Source organism: Xiphias gladius, chromosome 9 (genome assembly GCF_016859285.1).
Source record: "Xiphias gladius isolate SHS-SW01 ecotype Sanya breed wild chromosome 9, ASM1685928v1, whole genome shotgun sequence".
NCBI classification, from domain to species: Eukaryota; Metazoa; Chordata; class Actinopteri; order Istiophoriformes; family Xiphiidae; genus Xiphias; species Xiphias gladius.
Window position 1 is genome coordinate 13,631,215 of NC_053408.1, and position 21,212 is coordinate 13,652,426.

Below are 21,212 nucleotides of genomic sequence, written 5' to 3' on the forward strand. Positions count from 1 at the left end.
AAATCCTGCATGGGTTTCAGTGTTTTGTTGCTGTTGGATATGAAACTGAAGAGCAGGCTAGTTTCAGAAGATTTAATCCAGATCAAAAAGCTAGTTACATATAGTTCCTGCAAAGAAAACAAAACAAGTTTAAACAACACCAGAATACTTGATGGTACTGTTTGTAGCATGCAACAGCAATCAGTGAGATTAGTGTGCAAGTTTGGCCTAGTTTCATGCAAGGACCGGTCTAATTTGATCTGGAGTGTGTTTTCTGAAAATGGACCTGCAGCTGACGCATTTACTGAAGCGCCAATCTGCAATCCTGTATTACCACTGGTATTGAAGTTATCCTGATGTGTCGATGTGAATGTTTTCACAATCGAATTAAAGAAGATTCCAACTTAGTTTTGACTGGCGTCCAAACACACAAAAGATAGTGTTTTTAGTACTGCATATCTCACTGTGACTCATTTAAGTACTGTACAAGCAGCATGACTTTTTTTTTTTTTAGCATATTTATTACAAAAGTATGCCCAAAAAAAGGATGTCAAACAAAGACTAGATGAATTGCTGTTGTACAGTATTCATCTCTTCCTGTTTCACTTTGAGTGACAGATATTCACACTTTCAAGCACTGAAAGATAACTGCACACATGGCCTGTACTGTACTGCTGGCAGTTACAGATTTTAAGAAACAAAGCAGAAAAGAAGACAATGAGTGATCAGTTTTGTGTGATGTCTGACTGTACAAGACAAAATGCAACATAAAAATCATGACATTTGCACAATGACTGATAACTACATTATTTTCACACAGCCTACGTGCTTAGATGTGAACTCAATCCAGGAGTTTCAGCAAATTAATGTCATGGCTCAAGCTGTTTGGAGACTGTTGAGCAGAGTCTGTGAAATGCTGTTGATAGCACTGAAGGTGGCACTGTCAGGAAACGACTGTGTGAAGTCTTTGCCCTCCTCTATACTGCTGCTGAGCAGAGGGTCCAAGGGCACAGAACCTGAAATGGAGAAGACATAATGTTGATTACTGAGCGTCTTGAACCAATTAACAGCACCACGGTAGTTTCACTGTATCACACCAGGTATATTACTGGTGAGAAGTTATTCACAGCTACCTTATGCTTCAAAGTAGCACCCTCAAGTCACATCCTAATTATTGATAATCAATAGTGAAAATCAAGAGTGTTTAGGGGCACCGACTTAGCAAATACTGTAAAACCATCTCCAAAAGACTACTGTGACACAATGTATTTTCCATTGCTGGCGAAAGCTATGCAGCACTGTCACATACAGCTGGCTTCTCACTGCCACAGGGTAAGCTGAATTAGCTGCATCATTACTCAAAAGATTGATCCACACCCAAGGCAGATGACCATTGATGGAAACCCTTAAATAATCTATTAATTTGACCATGAATGATTGATTAATATGTAACATTGCCGTCATCAAGGAATTTTAAACCTCCTGCTGCACTGAAATCTGGATCAACCATTTTAGTAGCATTGCAGTGACGTAAGATGCCTCCCAAATCATGAATGGTCGCTGAGGAGTGATGCGCATTTGCAGTGTGTTGTGACACCTTGTGTCAGCAAGCTAACTTTACATGTAATACAATCTCATTGGTCTCACCTAGGAATGCTGATCCAGTCAGTTTGGCCAATTCTTCACCACCACCCTTTGAGAATATATTACTGCATTCCTGAACAGAAAGAGTATTTATTAAAATAGATACAGTCTGGCTACACAGAACCTTGCCAAAAATTGTTTGGTTTTTTTTTGTTTTTTTCGGTCAATATCTAATAAAGTAAATATTTAAAACAGAAATAAAGGCAGTTGCTTAGTTTTATATTTCTTCATCTTTATATCCTTTCACACTTAGATGACACGCAATACTGTAACTACAATTTCATTAGCAGGTATTGGTGATTCAAATCTGAATGGCCCAAACAATAGTATGAAAGTTTACTCACAGAGCAGTGTGGACAAACGAAGCCACTCATGTTCTCTATAATGCCCAGGATTCGTACACCTGTCTTCTTACAGAAGGTGATCTCTCTCCTCACATCCCCCGTGGATACTGCCTGTAGCAAACACAAGACCAGCAAGAGCAATTTTCACTGAATGTCATGCATCTGAAGGGGTTTCTGGTTAGGGTCCAATCTAAAATACCGGTAATATGCGGTGAAACTCAGCAGTTTTTTCTGATAATAATGGTTCTGACCGGGTGGATTCAAACAATGCACATTTGTTAGTAGCATAACATGATTTTAGTAGCTTTATTGGTGCCAAGATGTTAGCAATGACAGAAATCAGAATTTAAACCTGGCAACAAATTGTCGGTCAGTGTTTTCGGTTTTGTCTGCCCTGGTGAATTTTCCCTTTTACTTCAAATGAAAACGCACATGCAAGACCACATACAGTATATGACAGAGCGTAAACAGCCAAAGCTAAATTTTGGAGGTTATTTTTCAGTGTAAACCTTGCCTTACTGTGTCCCCCACATGCTTCATTTGGTCTAACTATATACAGTTGGGTCTATGACTCTATGAGTATACCTGCGGTGTGGTGACCAAAACGGCTCCATCCACTCTGTGTTTTTTAAGGTTCTCCAGCACAGCCAAATGCTCATCAGATGTCCCTGGCGGTGTGTCCACCAGCAGCACATCCAGCTCTCCCCATGCTACATCTGACACAAACTGGCCAATCAAAGCTACAGAGCAGGACATTCAGAAACGGGTCAGATAAGGAGCAGAGGAGGATGAGTTCAAGTTCAAGTGCAAGGCATGCAGCACAGGGTTTGTGTTGAGACATACAGTATATCACACTGATTTATTATTATTTTATTACTGTGCGACTCCTTCAAAAAGAAAAAAGAAAAAAAATGTGGAAATATGGCTGTATAGACCCTTTGAATAAGTGCTGTGCCCAAATGTTACCTCTACTAAACAGTATCACATACCAGTAATGGAATTTAAAACTCGAGAATAGTACACCTGTTTTCTTGGGCCCCCTCCACACCACCGCTTCGTCTGGGTCCTCTAATAGGAAGCCGATGGACATGAGGGCCAGGCTCTTCTGGGCATCAGTGTAGACTGGCACCCAGCCTGAGTCACACTGGTGCACATCTGGCCGGCCCACACTCAGCATGCGCGGGATACTTGGCCCACACAGGTCAACGTCCAGGATACCGACCTGATGAACATAATTGTATTACATTTTTTTTATACCGTTGGGGTTAGGTTAGGGTGCATAGAGTTTGGTTGTATTTCTGGACATTTGTATGAGTGCAAGTCAGGTATTGTGTGCAGAAAGAAACAAAACTGATAAATACTGACAGTAGAAATGACGGTGATTGCAACTGCTTTACAGCGAACAACATGTGGACTATTTAATACACAATGCACATGCATTATATCCAGCTACGGCATATTTAGTAGCCTCTCAGGATGTTTTAAATAGGATAACAACATGTCAGCTTATACACATAGCTATTCTTTGAGCTCACCTTCTTGCCAGCATGCCTGAGAGCCAGTGCCAGCTCTGTGGTGATGGTGCTCTTGCCCACACCTCCCTTCCCTGACAGGACCAACACGACATGCCGGACCTGGGCCAGGCTCCCGTCTCCTATGAAAAGGAGAGGGGAGGGAAAGGGTCAGATCAGCATGAGCGCAGCAGATGCATTAAAGTGTTATTTCTAAATTGTAAGCGTCAGTAAATTATGTGAGAGGGTAATCTGAGCCGTCGACGTTATCTCGAACAAGGGTCCGAGAGAAATGTCGCAGTTAGGGACCGGGGTCACGTTTCGTCAGCCGAGTTCACGAGTCAGGCTCACAGTAAGTAGGTTAGTTTCTTGTGAACAGTAGTCAACATTAGTCACTATGTGACAGCTTCGTCTTACAAACAGTAACTTCTCTGAGATTGAGGAAAACCTTTCGGTCAGTTATGAACGATTTTAGAGGTTTTAGCAGCTGACAAGAGTTGAATGTATAAAACTTAAGCTAATTTCCAGTTAGCTTCTGCTAGCCAGTTACACAGGCTATTATAGAACACGCAGCGGTTTCTGTCAGCTGCCATCTATTAGCATGAACATACACATCTAATGTAAGACCACACAGGCTACAAGTAAGGCCGAGCCCTCCTGAAAGCTTTACTGAACGACAACTTCGACCTACCATTATTTTGTTCCATATTCTGGGTATGGGGATACAACATGCACACAGCACAGGATTGAACTACTTCCGTTTGTCGTCACGGTGCCAGCTATCCAATAGCACAGCACTTTTCTTGCATCTAGGTCCAACCTCTCTTGCAATGGCACCAATAGGCTGTCGAGGCACACCGTGGTGCATTTCATTGCCCGCAAACTTTCAGAATCTGCATTAGCATCGCTGGTTAACTTGTAAATGACATCCTAATAACGATAGTAACAACGTGAGCTAAAACCAAATAGTTGGCTCCAAATATATTTTTTGTATATGGACTTAATTAATGAATTAATTAATTAACATTATGCCCGTATGCAACTTAATAATCCCAAAATCTTTATACATGCGATATTAATCACTTAGAATCCTAATTTAACAAAATAATTAACGGCAGCATAACAAAGATGGCAACAATGTAAATGTTTGTATTATATACAGTATTTTAGGTGTGGTAAATGAGAAATATAACCAAATACCAAGTATATTATAAAAGCTTTTGAGCACATGATAGGTATTCCCCTCCCTTGTATTATCATCTCAGCACACACCAATCCAACTGCGCAAAGGCCATAAACCCCTCCTCCGCACAGGTCCTATCCGATAAGCACAAGATGAGGGCGTGGAGAACTAATGTTTACGTACGGCTCGCTGAGAAGTGGGACAGAGTGGAGACTGCACCTGTCACACGGTCGGCCACAGAGGCACGCCGGCTTGCAAATGAGCCACTGCAAGACGGTGTATAGGAAGACCACAGTAAGGTAAGAGCACAACTGCCTCTGAAGTGGAAATATCCCTGCTGCACTCTAGGTGACTGAGTTTTAAGTTAAAGAAACAACAAAATAGGCACTGGGTAGTGCAACATTTACTCAACATACAAGCAGTATTTGCTGAGAGATTTGGGCATTTTTGCTGATATTGTCTAGAAGGACTTACGGTAAGAATTGGAGATAGTCTTACTGCACTGACTTGTCTAGTGAGTAGAGGATGAGATTCAGTTGCATGAGAATGGAAACTCTGGGCAGGACACAGACTGGTTTGATTTTTTTATAACAGAAACATTTTCAATATTTAGTATCTTAAGCATAACTCCTTTGTATCGCCGTCACACTCCCATTGCAGACTGCATTCATATCATATCCATCAGAGCACTGGCTGCCAAATGTACTGTCATTTGGGTTGTCCAGATGATGCGTTTACAGTATGTAGGGTAAAGCCCAATTAAAGTGAGACTAGCTCCAGACTAACTAATCTAAATTATTGGCATTTATCTCCCGCACCTGCTTGCAAAGCAGTTACCAGCTGCTTTGTTCAGTGCCGGCATTAACCGAGACATGCTATCAGGTGGAGGTACAGAGTGCTGAGGAAATAAAGACTCTTCTTGAGGTTTGAAGTGTCAACTACAGAATATTATAATAAATGTATAACACTCGTTATACAGAGTAAAAACTCTTTAAATACTTTTCTAATTGATTGTAATGATTACCGACTGTGAAGGTGACAAATAGTTCAACACAGATAGGTTTTTTAAGAAGCAAACACACTTGTCAGTTCTGTTTATGCCCAGTTTTCCGTGTCATAAAGGCCGCAAGAGAGTGTGAAGTTACCAAAAGAAGCCAACAAAGAATTATGCTTGTGTTATTACATACTGTATGGATACAAACTGAACTGAAGCAGAATTCAAATAATGATCTTGTCAGTGGATTTGCAGCAAGTGCATCAACTTCACTGATTGCTTAGTCTCTGTTGAAACAGTCTCAATAAAGCAAATGCAGTGATTCAGCTTTTTGTTGTTCTCTGTCATGATGGAACCAACTTAACAAAACTTAAACTTCTCCAAATCTTATACAAGGAGATCATTTAATTCTTTTCACAGACTAATTAAACTATTAATTTAATTAGTAAGGTGTCACAGTCAATATTAGGACAGGTGTAAACGTAAGTGCATTAAAATATATGATTTATGCTCGGTACACATTGTAGTCACTAGGTTAGGTGACCTTGTCTGGTTGTATCTCGCCTGATGAAGCTAGCTAACATGCTGCCACAGAGGCAAAGCAGTGGCCTGGGTTTAAAGGTTGAGCAAGCATATGGAAACACTTCCTGCTGCCAACTGTGGCATATGGGACAGATAGAAATAGGCAAGCTACGACACAAATTTTCTGGTCTCTGTAAGAGACCAGAAATCTTTCCCTCACAGTGATATTTTGCAGCTTCCTACTGACTGTAAGAGCTGACTAAGAAAGTCAACAAACTGTTGAACTGAGAAAAGTGCCTATAGTCAATGTTTCCTATTCCTATGTGTCCTTTAAGTTGTCCAACAAGTTTGTGAGATATTTGAGGAACATCATGAGAATGCAAGGTAGCTCACAAGTTTCCTATGCAGCCTCACGAGTTGGAAAAACAAGGAATTTAGTTCAATCAATTTTGGGGAAAAACACTTAGCACCCTAAAATTCATTAGTTAAACTTCATCTTTGAAAATGAAATAATTCAGACAATTTAAGATTATATACTCTGGACATTACTTTAAGATATTTTTCATTTGTTTGAGACCTAACTTTGCAGTTAAACTCATATTCAGTTGAATCAGTATGGGGTGAATTCTCTTCAATGTGGAATAGAAAGTTATATCTGTAACTCTTCCTTGAATATAGCCTGCTAGGTGTGGAAAATGTGTAATCGGATACGCACATGTATGTGTTACAAATTAATTTGTCCTCAACTAACAAATCCTAAAATAAATAAGTAGTGAACCAGAAGTTCAACACTGACCTTGTTTGACTTGAATGTGAAGTACATGGCCCACTGTACAGATACCAGCTGGTCATAAGGCGTCGGGTCTGCTGTCCACAGAGCTGCCATGCTGAGAGGAGGCAGAAACGGCCGGGCTCGGCATTTGGCCTGGAGCGAAATTCAGCAAGAGGCAGATGCTGTGGCAGTGATCCAGACTCTGGACAGAGAGGAGTGGGAAGGCCAGACGACACAGGTGAGACACGGGGGTTGTCAGGGTAGCACAAAAGTTGAAATTGGGTTAAACATGAATAGAGAAGTGGAGTTGGGATTTGAAAAGAGATGATGTAATGGGATATTTAGATGTAATGCATATTTGGTATAATTTGAGAATGATACACTTACAAGCATCATTTACTAGATGTTAAAGAATAAGAATAAGTTATATCCAGTGTTTTTTTCTGCAGGAAAGGTGAGATAATCAAAGATGAGCCACGACCATGTATGACAGATAATATTTCTACCTGAGTACCAGTCGTTTTCCACTGGGGCTGTGCCCTGTATGAAATGGCTGTGTGTAAGACATGATCAGGTCTCCAAAGGGAAGGAGAGGAGGCTCAGTATTTTTGGAAGGGGTCTAATTTTACTTACTGGCACACATGACTTCTCTCACCAACAGGAACTATGGACAGCTTTAAGTGAAAAGGTTTTCAAACATGTCATATGGGTGATGGCTCTCATTTGGCTCTTTGGATTGTAGTGTGCAACAACCCAAGATTATAATTTCTCTGTCCAGGTTTAGCAACCAACTACTCTTTTAAGTTGTTGATTCTTGCCACTATGAGGTTATGGTTTACAAAAGGCATCAGTGGAATTGATAAAAAATTAAATATAATCCTAAAGCTCTCTCCACTGGACCTAATTCCTTTCCCAGCTACCAAGCCAACATTTCCGGATCATGGGCACGTCTGTGGACTCACAAGATGCTTTTTGTGCTGTTTGTGTCAACCAGATCAGCGACTTGGAGTCTGAAGGGGATTACCCGGCGAGTTCCCAGACCATGTCCGAGGTGGTGGCCTTGCCCAGCACAGTACCGGTGACAGGGGAGTCTTTCTGCCAGTGTGACCAACAGGAAGAGCTCAGCCCAGGATTCACTAATATCAGCGACTGCCTCTGTGGGGAGGAGGATCAGGGTGAGCAAAAGCTGATGAATACGGTAACACACCTTATGGACACAGCAGGGTACACTATAAATTGACCCAAGTGTAGTGTTGAGGGTGCACAGACTAACAATATAAGGCTTTTGAAGGCATATCTACATGCTGAGCATATCCCAATCAATTTCAGTAAACCAGATCACAGAAAAATGAACACGGACATGGCATAAAAAAGACACTGATAGTAAAAACATAATTTTGTCACACCAAATTTAAATTTAACTGATTTCCTTACCTATCAAAAATCAATGATTGAGTCTCTGTCACTATTAGTTTTATAGTTAAGGCTAAAAAACTGTTATCAATTTCAAAATCTTGTTAATTGTTGATAGTCCCAAGGCCTATCTGTCCACCCAGGTGTTTTTTTGTCTGTGCAATATGTTGCTCACAGTTTGGACTGATCCTTGTTAAAATGCTGGACTGAAAATAAACTCTCGTCATGTGTTTAATAAAGTAAATTGAAATGAAGTGAAGACATCCTAGTAACAGATACAAACAGGATAACCAGACTAAGCATCTACAGCCTTGCTTGCAGCACCATGAGACTCTGCGTAGGCACAGCGTTGCTGAGCTAAATACTGTCAGTATGCTAACAACACAATGTTAGCTAACATGCTGATGCTTAGTGGGTACATTGTTTAGTTGCTGAGCATGCTAACATTTTATAATCAGCTCCAAACAAAGTACAGGTGATGCTGATGGGGATGTTATTTTGGGAACGTTATTTGTTTTGCAATTTTGTGCCAATCCATGCAGTAGATGTTAAGATATTTCACAGAATAAGTTAAAAAACCTTTGACCTGCTGGTGGCAGCACAGGACAAGTAAGGAGAATCACTAAAGTCAGTCGGCTACGTCCTCTGGGGACCGTCATTGTCTGCAACAAATTTCACGGTAGTCCATTCAATAGTTGTTGAGGTATTTCAGTCAGGACCAAAGTAGTACACCAAGTGAAGGAATGACTGAAAAATGTCCTTGACACCGGTAATTATGAATAACAAAGTATGAAATCATAGCCAGTTTGTATAGCACACGTGTGGTCTGTTTTCAGGTTTTGACTGGGTATGGGATGAGCACTTCAAGTCCTCCGGAGCCTTCCTGAGCTATGACAACAGGAAGGTGAGCTTTCACTCAGACTACAGCTGCGGCACAGCTGCCATGCGTGGCACCAAGGAGCTTGCAGACGGCCAACACTTCTGGGAGGTCAAGATGACCTCTCCTGTCTATGGAACCGATATGGTGGGTAGCAGTCTCTTGAATCATGCTGAAGTTAAATTAGCAGTGGCCTAAAACACTTGTGAAAGTATCTCTCAACCTCTGCTTGAAACGATGAATGTTGAGTATCATTGCAACCTATAACCTACTGATGAGTTAGAACTAGTATTGTTCTCTTTTGTGTTTTTGTTTTCTGCTGTTTGAATTGTGTAGATGGTGGGAATTGGAACTTCAGAGGTGAACCTGGAGAAGTTCAAATACAGCTTTGGTAGCCTGCTGGGCCATGATGAAGACAGTTGGGGGCTCTCGTACACAGGTTAGAGAGTCAGAGTACAGGGATTACACTTTAGTTGTCAGAGGAGTCTGTGAAACAGGATGGAGCTTTGTGACGTAAATAGTCAGATATTCAAGAAAATGCAAAAGTCCAATTTTTTAAAATCTATATCTGTTTAAAGGTCTTCTCCAGCACAAAGGGGACAAAGTGAAGTTCTCCTCTCGATTTGGGCAAGGCTCCATCATAGGAGTGCACCTGGACACCTGGCACAGTACCCTGACCTTCTACAAGAATCGGCACTGCATAGGTGTGTATTTCCCTGTAATTAAAGCAGGACCAGTGAGCTTCATATACAGCAGAAAGAAAACAGCATTTTACTCATTAAAGCGTTTCTTAATCCCGTAGTGTTTTCATCCTGTCTTTTCTTCTGCTACAATAGGTGTCGCTGCCACAAAGCTGCAAAATAAGAAGTTCTACCCCATGGTGTGCTCCACAGCAGCCAAGAGCAGTATGAAAGTGATCCGTGCTTGCCATACACACACCTCCCTGCAGTACCTTTGCTGTGCCCGGCTCCGCAAAATGTTGCCCTGTGGCCCAGACGTACTTAGTGCTCTGGAGCTGCCCCCAGGCCTGCGCACCCTCCTCCACACACAGCTGGGATGGGTCTTCACCCTTAAAAGCAGCCCTGAAGCCTCACAGCAGCACAGTGACTTACCTGAGGACTTCCACAAGGAATTGAGCCTGCTTCCGAGCCCCAGCGCCAGCTCGGTCCCGGGCGTGGTATCCAACCTGAGTGCCTATGCCTGCCCGAGCCCCTGCACCAGTCCGTTTCCTGACACAGTCTCATACCAGTGCCCCTGTCAGACGTCACCCCACACGCAACCCTGTACCTGCCACTGCCCTCCGACTCCTCCCAGCAGCGACTACGATAGCTGCTGCTATGAGCCAGAGGATTACCAACGCAAAAGATGCCGCTGGACATGACGTATGTATATATGTATTTGTGAGTGTTTGGCACACAGCTATTCTACTATTGCCATCAATGTCTCCTGTTTTAAAACATGGATAAAAGAGCAATCTTGTCTTTTAGCCAATATTTGAGTGGATTGTTGCTTCTTTTTTATCTAGCAATTTTGTGTCATTCAAACAACTATGTCAATGAATGGGGAAAAGGGAGTGAGTCTGTAGTGTGTGAGACATTTAATGCAGTTGAGATATTAAGAGTGACAATGGTGTCATTCATTCTCATTTTAGACTGTTTCTATCATGGGGATAATAAGAGCCATATTTATTGCTCTATTTTTTTTTTTTTCATATTTAAAATATCCAATCAATGACTTTGGCAGGCCTAATGTTTGCCAGATTAGGAAAAAAAAAAAAAAAAACCACACTGGAAATTTTGCAAAAGTGCACGCCTGTCATTCTCGGGGATAGACTCCAGGGGGAAAGGAGTTGCTTTTTGATACTGTTGACATGACTTTTTGTAAATGGGTTTTTTTAATCAGCATTTGGCTTGAATATCCACAGTGGTTGTATTCTTGCTTACAAGATGATTTGCTACTCATCTAGGTTTTTTCTTTGGACACTTATGCTTTCTTTATGAACTTTCTTACTCAGGCAAATCCATAAAATAAAATAGAAAAGAAAAGTTCTGTTGCAGCTCATTTTTATACACTAGTTCATACATATACAAATAATATCACAGTTTATGGAGGTCCCTCTAACAGCACAGCTTGCATTTATACATAATAGATCAGAATATTCTATTAAAATAATTCACATCGTACATTTCCTTATTTTACAAAATATATACCATTAACATATTCTTTTCCTCGAATCTGCAGAGGTTCAGATGAGTATAAATAATGCTTTCCTCGAAGGTGAACATGATTTCTTATCTTGTAAACAGTAACATTTACATATTAGCAGCCAAGTGGTTACAAAGTGTCATTAAAAGCCAGATTAATCCTTGCTGATATTCATCCATCCCATTCTCAAGTGGACAAATTAGTCCAGGACCAGCTGGGGGTTCTGGGCTGTGAAGCAGCGGTAAACTCTGGTTGACATCTCCGGTCCTATGCGCCTCTCTTTACCCCCGCTTTTCACTATGAGACCAGCCAGCAGCCCCTTCCTCTCCTCCTCTGATCCCAAGCTCTGGTACGCCTAAAAAACATGGGAATTTCAGGAAAAGAAAATGTTATTATTGTGAATTATTTCTGTAAACAAGCTCCGCAGGACCATGCTGAGGTGCACTCGGGTCTACCTGCAGCAGCAGCTGAGGAGACGGGTAGGCTGCAGTCACAGTGGAGGCCACAGCAGGGCTAACTCTGTTCAGCTGTTGGATCTGTTTGCTCCAGACCTGGAACAGGCCCGAGCCATCCCTCTCTACCCGAACCCCGCTGGCCCACGAACCGTCCACACAGAAGGGCAGCTCTGCCTGCTCTGTCAGGAGTCTGTAAGGACATTAAAAGAACACAAAGAGAACAGCATCATTTATTTGGCGATTAAGATAGTGAACAAGTATATTTGGTTTAACAGGCCAATAGTGATTTAGAGTAGAACTTTCATTTTCATTTTGCATACTTGAAAGGGCGTTTTGATAAGGCCTTGGTGACAGCACACACGTGGTTAGTGACCTCCTGCCAGCCATCCAGGAAGACCAGGGAGATATTCTTGCAAAGCTGTAGGTAAACAAGAACCTGGAAAGATACGGAGACGGTACCAAAGAAATCCCTCATTTTCTGTGGACAGTGAACGTAATATCTCTTACATGAAGGTAGAGTTTTTCACAGTTAAGGTCTGAAAAAAAATTAAGATTCAAAGTAAATTGACCTCCTCAGTGTCCAGATTCTCCATTCCCAATTTGGATTGCACACCACAAGCATTTGTCCTGTTGGTAAGTAAACCAATAAATCAGGTCAGATTCTTTACATGAAAGCTAACATATAAGTTTTTTTTATCCAAATAGAGATGAATACATTTAGAATAATAAAGTTACTGAAGAAAGGAGCACACGAGTAATTAAGCTTCTCTCTCTCTGTCCATCATAGGCTACAGTGACAGACAGATACACTGACCTGTAATCTGGCTGAGAGTCTGTCACTAAGAGAGTGACAGCTTTCTTGGCATCACGGTTGAGACACTCCAAAAGAGGACAGAGAAAAGACCCCACCCCCGTCTCCTCCCCTTCGCTGTCTAGCATCTGCAGTGGCAACAAAATAATATATTGCAGAGGCCATGGGGTGCAGCACTAGTGCTATTCAACTCATGCAACAGGGCAGCCCACCTGGGATCATAATCACAACGACAAAGTCTATATCAATAGAGTCCATCACGTGGGCTGCCATTAGAGTAAATTTATTACAACTTGAAAGGCTGCTTACTTTCTTCACAGAGATCACCATGTCCATGAAGTCAGTCAGACCCAGCACCAGCACCACTTGCTCCTCCTCCAATGAGCCCATGCCATCTTCTCCCTGCTAAAGAAAAAAACTATAATAATGGCACTGAAGAAGCTGAAAAAAAATACAGGAGTGGTTTTAAAGTTATTAAATGTAATGCAGCCAATAGATTACAATTAATTAAAATATACAAAATGCACGCTGCAGGACTGCAGAAGGACATACTCCTACATGTGTAAAGAAAGGGTCCAGGCATGCATATTAACTATATTCACTTTACACGTGCAGATAACATGCAATGTAAAGAAAACATTCAGATGTGGACGTGTGCATTGCTAGCTCTGCATCCACCAGAAGCTCCATTTGTAGGAGCAAAATGCACAGAACTTAAAACAAAAAGAGTGATCTAAGTTGAATTTTAGTACTGTAAGGTTCGTCTGTTATGAAAAGCATCAGGTGCTTACCTGAGGTAAATCTCTGGTCCAGGTGATGCTGTGAGGAAGCTGCTGGTTCTCAATGCTGAACCTCCACTCAAAGGTAGCCAGAGTGGCCAGCAAGATGTCTGAGCCATCCTGCTGCAGAAGAGCTGGAGAAACACACACTGGCTTATGGTTGCATATGCTCCATTTCAGCATTTCACCATTGTCATAATAGGCTGGTCGGGTGATGCCTTTAGGTGTCCTCGTGAGGTCATAAGATTTGTAAAATGGTCCAAAATAAGTATCTGCCTGGGCAACGTGGCTGGAAAAAAAAGCTACTTGAACTTTGTGCCCAAAGTTTTAATGAATTTATCAGACAGAAGCTGTGTATATTTAAGAGTATTTGTTAATTTTTTTTTTTTTTTGCCCAAGTATTGCATATTTGCTGCAATACTTCGAGAGACTGACAGATGAGATGCAAAAGCTCGACGAACAAGAGTGAAACTATAAATAAACCAAATTCACTTATCAAATATAACACCAAACTGCAACCAAATTGTTGACATGTCGTCCCTTTAAAGTCCATGGACGTAAGGTTCCCGGCAGTACTTGAAGGCAGCACGGTGAGCCTGTTTACCTGGGTCGATGCAGACGGTCAGACACTTGAGGCAGTTCTCCGGCCTGAGGCTCTTGAGCTTCTCCGCAGCCTCTCTCCTCCTCTGCTGCCCCCGTCTCTTCTCCTCCTTCTCCCGGGCTCTGGCTGCTCTCTGCCTCTCTCTCTCCTCCTTCCTCTGCCTGGCTTTCTCTCTGTCCGCCTCTATCTCCTCCTTGGTGCGGCGTCTTCTCGCAGGACTCGGCGTGCCGGACCCGTCCGGCCGCGGAGGAGGCAAAGCACAAGTTTGACTCGACTCGCTTTTCGTAGATGACGAGGTTTGGCACGTGTGTTCTGGACTCGACGCGTTCAAGTCTGTGCGGACTTTTGCTGCTATCTGACTGCTCTCATCACGGTTTAAATCGGGCTTTGTCTCGGCGTCGGTTTCCTCCTCAGATTCAGATATTTCCCACGTTTTCGCTCTGCGCAAAACAGACATCTCGGAGGTTTACGACATAATCAAACTACGCAAACACACGGTTTATGAAACGCATGTTTATCTGAAAACACAAGATTGGAACAGCAATGTTTGTTGTTTCAGGTGTCCGACGGTGTCCGCTGAGGGACAAGTGTTCCAAAAACGCGCTACAAATATTCCCCTTGTGCCCTGCAAGCAACCTTTACAAAGAGATAATAAAAGTAGATTACGTGTCTTTAATTAGAAACAGCAGAAGGACAACAGACCAGCCGGGACATCTGTTGGCTTTATTGCTTTAAACTTCTGTACACATTGGCAGAATATTGGACGAACGTTTACACGCTGTAACCCATCTTCAGTCATAATGGATTTTATTTTAATATGTGAATATGCAAATATTGAGGTGACCAATGTACTTGTTGTATCAGAGTCAGAGTTAATTAAGCAGCCTACAGCTAATTGCCTATTTGATGCTTTTGGTTAATCCTTATTGTCCCATTGTTGTATCAACATTTTAATTGACTGAAACTCCAATTAAATGTTGATAGAGGGATTTGACAAGAATAAGAAGGATCTGGGGGAAAAAAGTGGGTATATGCTATATTTTAGGGATGTTAATGGTGCATTCAAAATTTGGTGGATAAACCACGAATAAACTTCGTCATTACCATACAAATTTGAATACTCAGTAATATTTCTAATTCATTTTTTTTTTTTTTTTGCTTACATTGATTTTAATGTTACCTTCTTTAAATCTAAATACACACACACACAAAAACAACCTGATCTCTTTAATTGTAATTGAAACATGTTCAGACTTAATAATGACAGCAATCCTGCCTATTTTAAATATGCAAAAAACCGCAAAGGATTAAAGTTTCTTTCCAGGCTTCTTCTTGGTTTTTTTCTACTAAAGTCTTCAAATCCACGTAAAAAAAAAACGAAAGTAAATCCATTACGTTCTTGAAAAAGTTACGTCTTTATTATTATTATTATTATTATTATTATTATTATTATTTTCATCTAATGTTTTGTTCTTTATACTTAAATGTTGTTCGGGTTTTTTTTGTCAATAAAGTTTCTAGAAAAAAAAGAGGGGAAAAAAAGTCGGACTCGCTGTGTGCGCACATTTCCATACAATCAGCTTCGTCCTTACACAACAACAGATCGATCCATGTAGTTTAAAGAGCAGCGGCCTGAGGACTCCAGCAGAGGACTTGGAAGTAAAGGATGTGATTTTGATTTTTGGCAGCTAGCGTCCCTTTTTTCCTCACCATGGCGCAGCCGGCGGAGAAAGGTACGGCCGTAGTGTTATTTCTCAAAAATGAGCCATTTTAGTTCCTGCTTAGCTAGAATACCAGACGTCTGCCTGGTAGCCCGCCACAAGCTTCCCTGAAAACAGTGGGCCTCTGAATGGCCAACTCAGCATTTTGTGCTTTAGGGTGTAGTTAGAAAAAACGTCTCCCGTGACTAAACGGAAAGTTGCCAGAACTCTGAGGCTAGCTAAGGGCTCGGTGGCCGATGAATGTAGCATGAGAAAACAAACAAACAAACAAACAAACAAACAGACAGACAGACAAAAATCCCCCTTTGTATATTTTCATTCGCTCGAGCCTTTACCTCCAGTAAACCAATTCTGCAGCGAGGTCAACACGAAAGTTTCCATTGGGATTAAAAAAAGAAATGTACAGGAGGGAACATCAGCTAACAGATTTTGATTCAAGTCCCCCTCCGCTCAAAAATGTGCTTTTCTTATTGTTACTTCACTTGAATGTTGATTGAATGTGAGTAATGTGTAATTGAACTTCTTTTGTGTCGCGGCAATGTGGTGAAATACAGAAGTGTTCGGTGGCTGTTCGCATCTTTTCTTGTCCGTGCTTTTGACTTTCATAGTAAAGTTTGTCAAGTGAAATTAGCCAGGAAAACCAGTCATCCCATTTTTTGTTATTTTTACAGCCTATTATCGCTTTGTGGTGCTGTTCTTCAACTGTCTGCTGACATTTGGCTCCTACTTCTGCTTTGACATCCCCAGTGTTTTGCAGGATCAGTTCCAAGGGGTAAATAAGAGGTAGCAGGGCAGAACAGCTTAAAGATACTAACAGTATCAAATGATTTTTTTTTCCACATTAACTCAACATCATCACTGTGATTTGGTGTTAGAATTCCAAGCTCTTTCCTCAGTTTGTGGCAGGATAGATAATAACCTGAATCATCAGCTTCTTCTTATCTGACAGAACCTGACATGTCCCAATGCGACGGTGATCAATGGGACAGTGGACTGTGTGGTGGGACTGGGGATGAACCCTCAGCAGTACAATCTCCTCTATGCCATCTATGCTTGGACGTGAGTACACACACACATTGACTGAAGTGTACATATACTGATAAATGGCTTAGCAGAGAACAGCTTCCGTCGTCGTTTTTTTCTCGCCTATCAACAGGAATGCAGTAGTGGTGATCCTCGCTGGGTTCCTGATTGACAAATTAGGAAACCGCTGTAAGTTGATGTATACTTTATTTGCAAATCTGTTTAAACAAGCAAAAGACCAAAAAAAAGTGATTGTAAATTGATTTCTGTCGCTTCCTCTATGCAGTCGGGGTGTTTCTGTTTTCTTTCCTGTGTGTTTTGGGATCGTCCCTGTTCGCACTGGGTTCCCACTTCAGAGGAACTCCCTATCTGCTGCCACTAATGCTCACTGGCCGACTGCTGTTTGGATCAGGCAATGGATCTCTGACCAGTAAGGCCACCTTACACGAGTCAAAACTCTTTGCAAATGTCAACTCTGAGGAATGTTCCTAAACCGTTCTCTCAATCTCTTCCTTACTAGTTGTTCAGAACCGCATCACAGCCTTCTGGTTCAAAGGGAAGGAGCTGGCCTTGGCCTTCGGTCTGACCCTGGCTTTCTCACGCCTGGGCTCAGTCCTGAACTTCTTCCTCACCCAGAAGTTTGAAGAAAAATACGGCATGCAGTGGACACTTTGGGGTGGTATGTAAACCTCAAGGTTTATTTCATGACTTAATGATATCAAAATGTCATTAAAAAAAGTAGGTTTAAGCCACAGTATTTTTCTCATATTATATGCCACATGATGCTTTGTTTTCCAGGTGCGCTATTATGTGTGCTGGGCTTTACATCTGCCATCATAGTCAGTGCCCTGGACAGGATTGGAATGAGGCAGCTGGGTCTTGATGGAGCCATCCAAGAGGAATCTCGCAAAGTGGTAATGACAATATCTTTTAATAATAACCTGGTTCCAACATCGTTATAAAGTATCTGACCTTTTTCTGTTTAAACCTTAACTGTTTAGTAGTGTGCGTGCTGTACACCCTGAAGTGTGGACTGAGTTATTTCTTTCTGCGTGTGTACGTGTAGAGGATTCAGGATGTGAAGCTCCTGTCGCTAAGATACTGGCTCCTGGTTCTCACCATCATGTTCTTCTACAACGGCATCTTCCCGTTCATAGCAGATGCCAGGTAGAGTTGTCAACACACAAGTCATGCATATATTTGAAATGGGTTTTTAAAAGCAAGTACTGTACATACAGAATTACTTGTGGGGATACTGATACGCAAAGAAATGTATATTCCACCAAGGTGCATAAACATGAGCCCTTCGATTAAGCAGCCACTCTGTTTTAACATAGACAACCATGCTGTGTTTTTCCTTTGCAGTAAGTTCATTCAGGATAAGTACACTGACTACAGCCAGAAGGAGGCGGCCTATATCGCCGGGGCAGTTTATGACAGCTCACTGGTCCTCTCAGCCAGCGTGGGCATTCTCATAGTAAGTATCGGTTTCCTGTTCCAAAGTTGTTTAAAAGTCTGTTGTATGAAGCAGTGTAAAATAAGTCGGTAATCCGGTGTAACACGTGACGTTCTCGTCTGTATGTTCTAGGATTATGTGGGTCTGCGGGGCATTTTTGCGGTGGCCTGTGCTGTCTTCACGCTGCCTGTGTTTGGACTCCTGGCCTTCACTTTCGTCCCTCCCCTGGTCTCCACCATATGGCTGGGAGTCACCTACTCCTTCGCTGCTGTGAGTTTGGCTCATCAGAATAAACGAACAGTTTTTTGTTCTTTTTATTACCAAAAAAACGTCTTAGACGTCAGTGTTGGTCTCATATGTTGTAAATTTCAACACTCTGCATCTTGGTAAATTGTTAAAACTGATGATTAGCCCTAATTATATTGTTGTTAGTGTCGATTATAGTTTCCAGTCCCTTTTTAAATAAGTGGCTGGATGGGGTAAATAGAACAAAAAAACAGAAGAACAGAAAGTCAGAATCTTTTTGGTGTTGTCAAATTATTTGCAATGTGTTTTAATTAGAACTTCCATTATGTGCGTCGTCTAATACTTTATCCTTTCTGTGCGGTATCCCAGGCTAGCATGTGGCCGTCCATTCCCCTCGTGGTGCCTCAGTCGACCCTGGGAACAGCCATGGGCCTGGCCACATCCATCCAGATGGTTGGGATTGGGGTCTCCAATCTGGTTGTCGGACAGATTTTAGGTACCAAGTCTAGGTAGGAAACCTTTCAGATCAGGATTTGATTGCACTGCACAGATGACCCATGCTTTATTTTATATATCTTTTAATATCATTATCATTATTATTATTATTATCATTTATTTTATATTTCTTTTCACTGTTTTCTCAATTTGTTGTCCAGTGAAACGAAGATTCCGTTGTGGCGTTGGCAGAAGATGATGATCTTCATGTTGGCCAACACCATCAGCTGCATCGTCACCTCAGTGCTTCTCAACGTTGTCGACCACAGACAGGTCAGACATCTCACAGGCTGCCTCTGTGTTCCATTTTATACGGCTCTGTGCGTATCTTTTGTCAGCTGACTTCATCTCAGTGTACACTGCGTTCGGTTGATATTTGTTTTTCTACAGGGTGGGACCCTGAACAAGACAACTAAGAAGTCAGGGCAGGCAGAGAGAGAATCAGACAGAGAGCCACTCAACCAGGGAGAGGAAGAGCAAGATGAGGACGAGGATGAAGGGGCTGCCCAGTCTCGTTCAATCAACTCATAAGTTTTCATTTTAACATTTTCTCCAAGTTTGAACCTCTCACTCTCACACTCTTTAATATATATTTGTACCAGTGCCAGTTTTCAGGCTGGATTTCGGTTTATTCTACACCTCACTGAAACTTCATTGTTTCTCAATACTGTGTCTTTGGTTGCTACAGGGGGTGGTTGAGAAACTTAAAGGATCAATGCTAAACACTATTGACACCCAAATACTATCCATATGTTTCAGGAAATATGCAGTATTTTAGCATTTAGGTTTTTAAATAATGTGGGTAAGTAGGGAAAAAGATCAAATTTCAACCAGAAAAGTCAAACAATCCTTTCAACCTTTTTTAATTTTTTTTAGCTGAAACAAATAAAATTTTAATCGATCTAATCTTCACTCAGCTATCGACTGCACTGCCTCAACTGAGTGTTCGGACCTAATTGAGGTAACTACATTACTTGGATGTTTGTGTAAAAACGCATGTCAGTGTAGTGTTTGTTTTTTATGGTTTTCTTTAATGAAACAGTGAAATATTTGTAACTCTTCTCTATATGTTTGTGTTTAGAGATTTCACTATATAACCGAATAAGGGAATTTTATCTATTTTACATAAAACAGCAAAAATAAAATGCTCTTCACTATTTTTGAAAGTGGGATCTTTACCAAGTGTATAAAAAAATAAGCTTGATACTTACACGTTTGCTTGGTACCATTGAGCTGGTGGTGGACTGCGCATTGCAGTCAGTAGGTGGAGCTCATTACACATTTTTGCAATGGAAACACATCAGATTATGCAGTCAGTGTGGAATTGTGAAGACTCCCTCATCGTGTGTTAGTCTCTATATGGCTTTTACTTTTGGATCTTTTAGTTCTATGGTTCCTCAGTAAATGGATGTCAACATATCTAAAACCTTTCAGTGAGTCAGTGAGTGGGTTTTTCTGATAGTCAGTCCTTCATATCACATCCACCAGACTCAACAACTGCAAGAATGGGGCCTTCATTAAAATAGCTACAAATAACTATGGCAGTACAACATGTTTAGGATACACACATTTTCCTCCTACACCCTGTTCCTCTGGAATATGATAAAGTGTTATCAAACTGGTGACTTGGAACAACCTATATATGTACATATTCCTTGTTTTTGCTACATTGGTGCAAATGTATATTGCTGTTCTGGTTATTTTACCAGTACCATTTCTTTCTACCCTCTTTTATTTGTGGCATTAAGACAGCAGCCACTACTAAGTATTATGCATAAGTACATACAGTACTTATCCTCCAAAATTATACTATTTTTGAAGGATTTACAGACAGGCAAAATTTGATGTTGGCAAGTCTACTTTAACTTTTATTTGTTTGTTCCTATGGGTAAAAACATGTATTTTTTCATTTGTATAAGAATGGTGAAAGGACAGGTTTTTGCTGCTCAGTTTTTGATCTGTTTTGATGAGACTATTTTTCTAGAAAATGTTACCTGGTCGAGTTTTGCGCTTGTGCCCATTTTGGCATAGAATCAACGTACTGTGTATATCTCAATAGTTTTTAGCACTGAAATTCAGTAAATAAAATGAGAGAGTGTCTAAATTGATCCCAACAGACTTGTGTGGTCTTGAACAATGCTGCAGTCCTCGAATACTTGAGCACAAGTACTCTAAAGATAC

The 21,212-nt window shown here is 41.3% G+C and overlaps 4 protein-coding genes across 10 annotated transcripts; 2 read left to right on the forward strand and 2 right to left on the reverse strand.

Annotated features, from left to right (window-relative positions):
* Nucleotides 1-58: 58 nt before the first annotated feature.
* nubp2 (nucleotide binding protein 2 (MinD homolog, E. coli)) lies at nt 59-4,281 on the reverse strand. 2 transcript variants are annotated; one of them, XM_040134670.1, is made up of 7 exons: nt 4,170-4,281; nt 3,503-3,621; nt 2,991-3,189; nt 2,553-2,707; nt 1,968-2,078; nt 1,627-1,696; nt 59-995 (listed from the first exon to the last, which is right to left on the reverse strand). In XM_040134670.1, the coding sequence occupies exons 1-7, from the start codon at nt 4,207-4,209 to the stop codon at nt 856-858; spliced, it is 834 nt and encodes a 277-aa protein (XP_039990604.1). In that variant the 5' UTR covers nt 4,210-4,281; the 3' UTR covers nt 59-855. The 2 variants fall into 2 exon arrangements, with proteins under 2 accessions (XP_039990604.1, XP_039990605.1); XM_040134671.1 differs by having other exon boundaries at nt 3,503-3,618; nt 4,170-4,269.
* spsb3b (splA/ryanodine receptor domain and SOCS box containing 3b) lies at nt 3,739-11,884 on the forward strand. 3 transcript variants are annotated; one of them, XM_040134665.1, is made up of 9 exons: nt 3,739-3,830; nt 4,793-4,960; nt 7,055-7,187; nt 7,944-8,124; nt 9,199-9,386; nt 9,576-9,678; nt 9,818-9,943; nt 10,076-10,621; nt 11,864-11,884. In XM_040134665.1, exons 2-8 carry the CDS (start codon nt 4,833-4,835, stop codon nt 10,618-10,620), a joined length of 1,404 nt encoding a protein of 467 aa, XP_039990599.1. In that variant the 5' UTR covers nt 3,739-3,830; nt 4,793-4,832; the 3' UTR covers nt 10,621; nt 11,864-11,884. The 3 variants fall into 3 exon arrangements, with proteins under 3 accessions (XP_039990599.1, XP_039990601.1, XP_039990600.1); XM_040134667.1 differs by lacking the exon at nt 11,864-11,884 and having other exon boundaries at nt 6,996-7,187; nt 10,076-10,916; XM_040134666.1 differs by lacking the exon at nt 11,864-11,884 and having other exon boundaries at nt 7,015-7,187; nt 10,076-10,916.
* Nucleotides 11,036-14,700, reverse strand: LOC120794062 (probable crossover junction endonuclease EME2). 2 transcript variants are annotated; one of them, XM_040134669.1, is made up of 8 exons: nt 14,094-14,700; nt 13,502-13,623; nt 13,020-13,112; nt 12,714-12,838; nt 12,469-12,526; nt 12,220-12,335; nt 11,900-12,089; nt 11,036-11,799 (listed from the first exon to the last, which is right to left on the reverse strand). In XM_040134669.1, the coding sequence occupies exons 1-8, from the start codon at nt 14,545-14,547 to the stop codon at nt 11,644-11,646; spliced, it is 1,314 nt and encodes a 437-aa protein (XP_039990603.1). In that variant the 5' UTR covers nt 14,548-14,700; the 3' UTR covers nt 11,036-11,643. The 2 variants fall into 2 exon arrangements, with proteins under 2 accessions (XP_039990603.1, XP_039990602.1); XM_040134668.1 differs by having other exon boundaries at nt 11,038-11,799; nt 13,020-13,115.
* Nucleotides 14,701-15,619: 919 nt separating this feature from the next.
* On the forward strand, nt 15,620-21,139 carry mfsd1l (major facilitator superfamily domain containing 1-like). 3 transcript variants are annotated; one of them, XM_040136171.1, is made up of 13 exons: nt 15,620-15,823; nt 16,483-16,583; nt 16,761-16,870; nt 16,968-17,023; nt 17,121-17,264; nt 17,355-17,513; nt 17,633-17,748; nt 17,901-18,001; nt 18,200-18,311; nt 18,423-18,560; nt 18,906-19,045; nt 19,193-19,304; nt 19,422-21,139. In XM_040136171.1, exons 1-13 carry the CDS (start codon nt 15,802-15,804, stop codon nt 19,560-19,562), a joined length of 1,452 nt encoding a protein of 483 aa, XP_039992105.1. In that variant the 5' UTR covers nt 15,620-15,801; the 3' UTR covers nt 19,563-21,139. The 3 variants fall into 3 exon arrangements, with proteins under 3 accessions (XP_039992105.1, XP_039992106.1, XP_039992107.1); XM_040136172.1 differs by lacking the exon at nt 16,483-16,583; XM_040136173.1 differs by lacking the exon at nt 15,620-15,823 and having other exon boundaries at nt 16,487-16,594.
* Nucleotides 21,140-21,212: the final 73 nt, after the last annotated feature.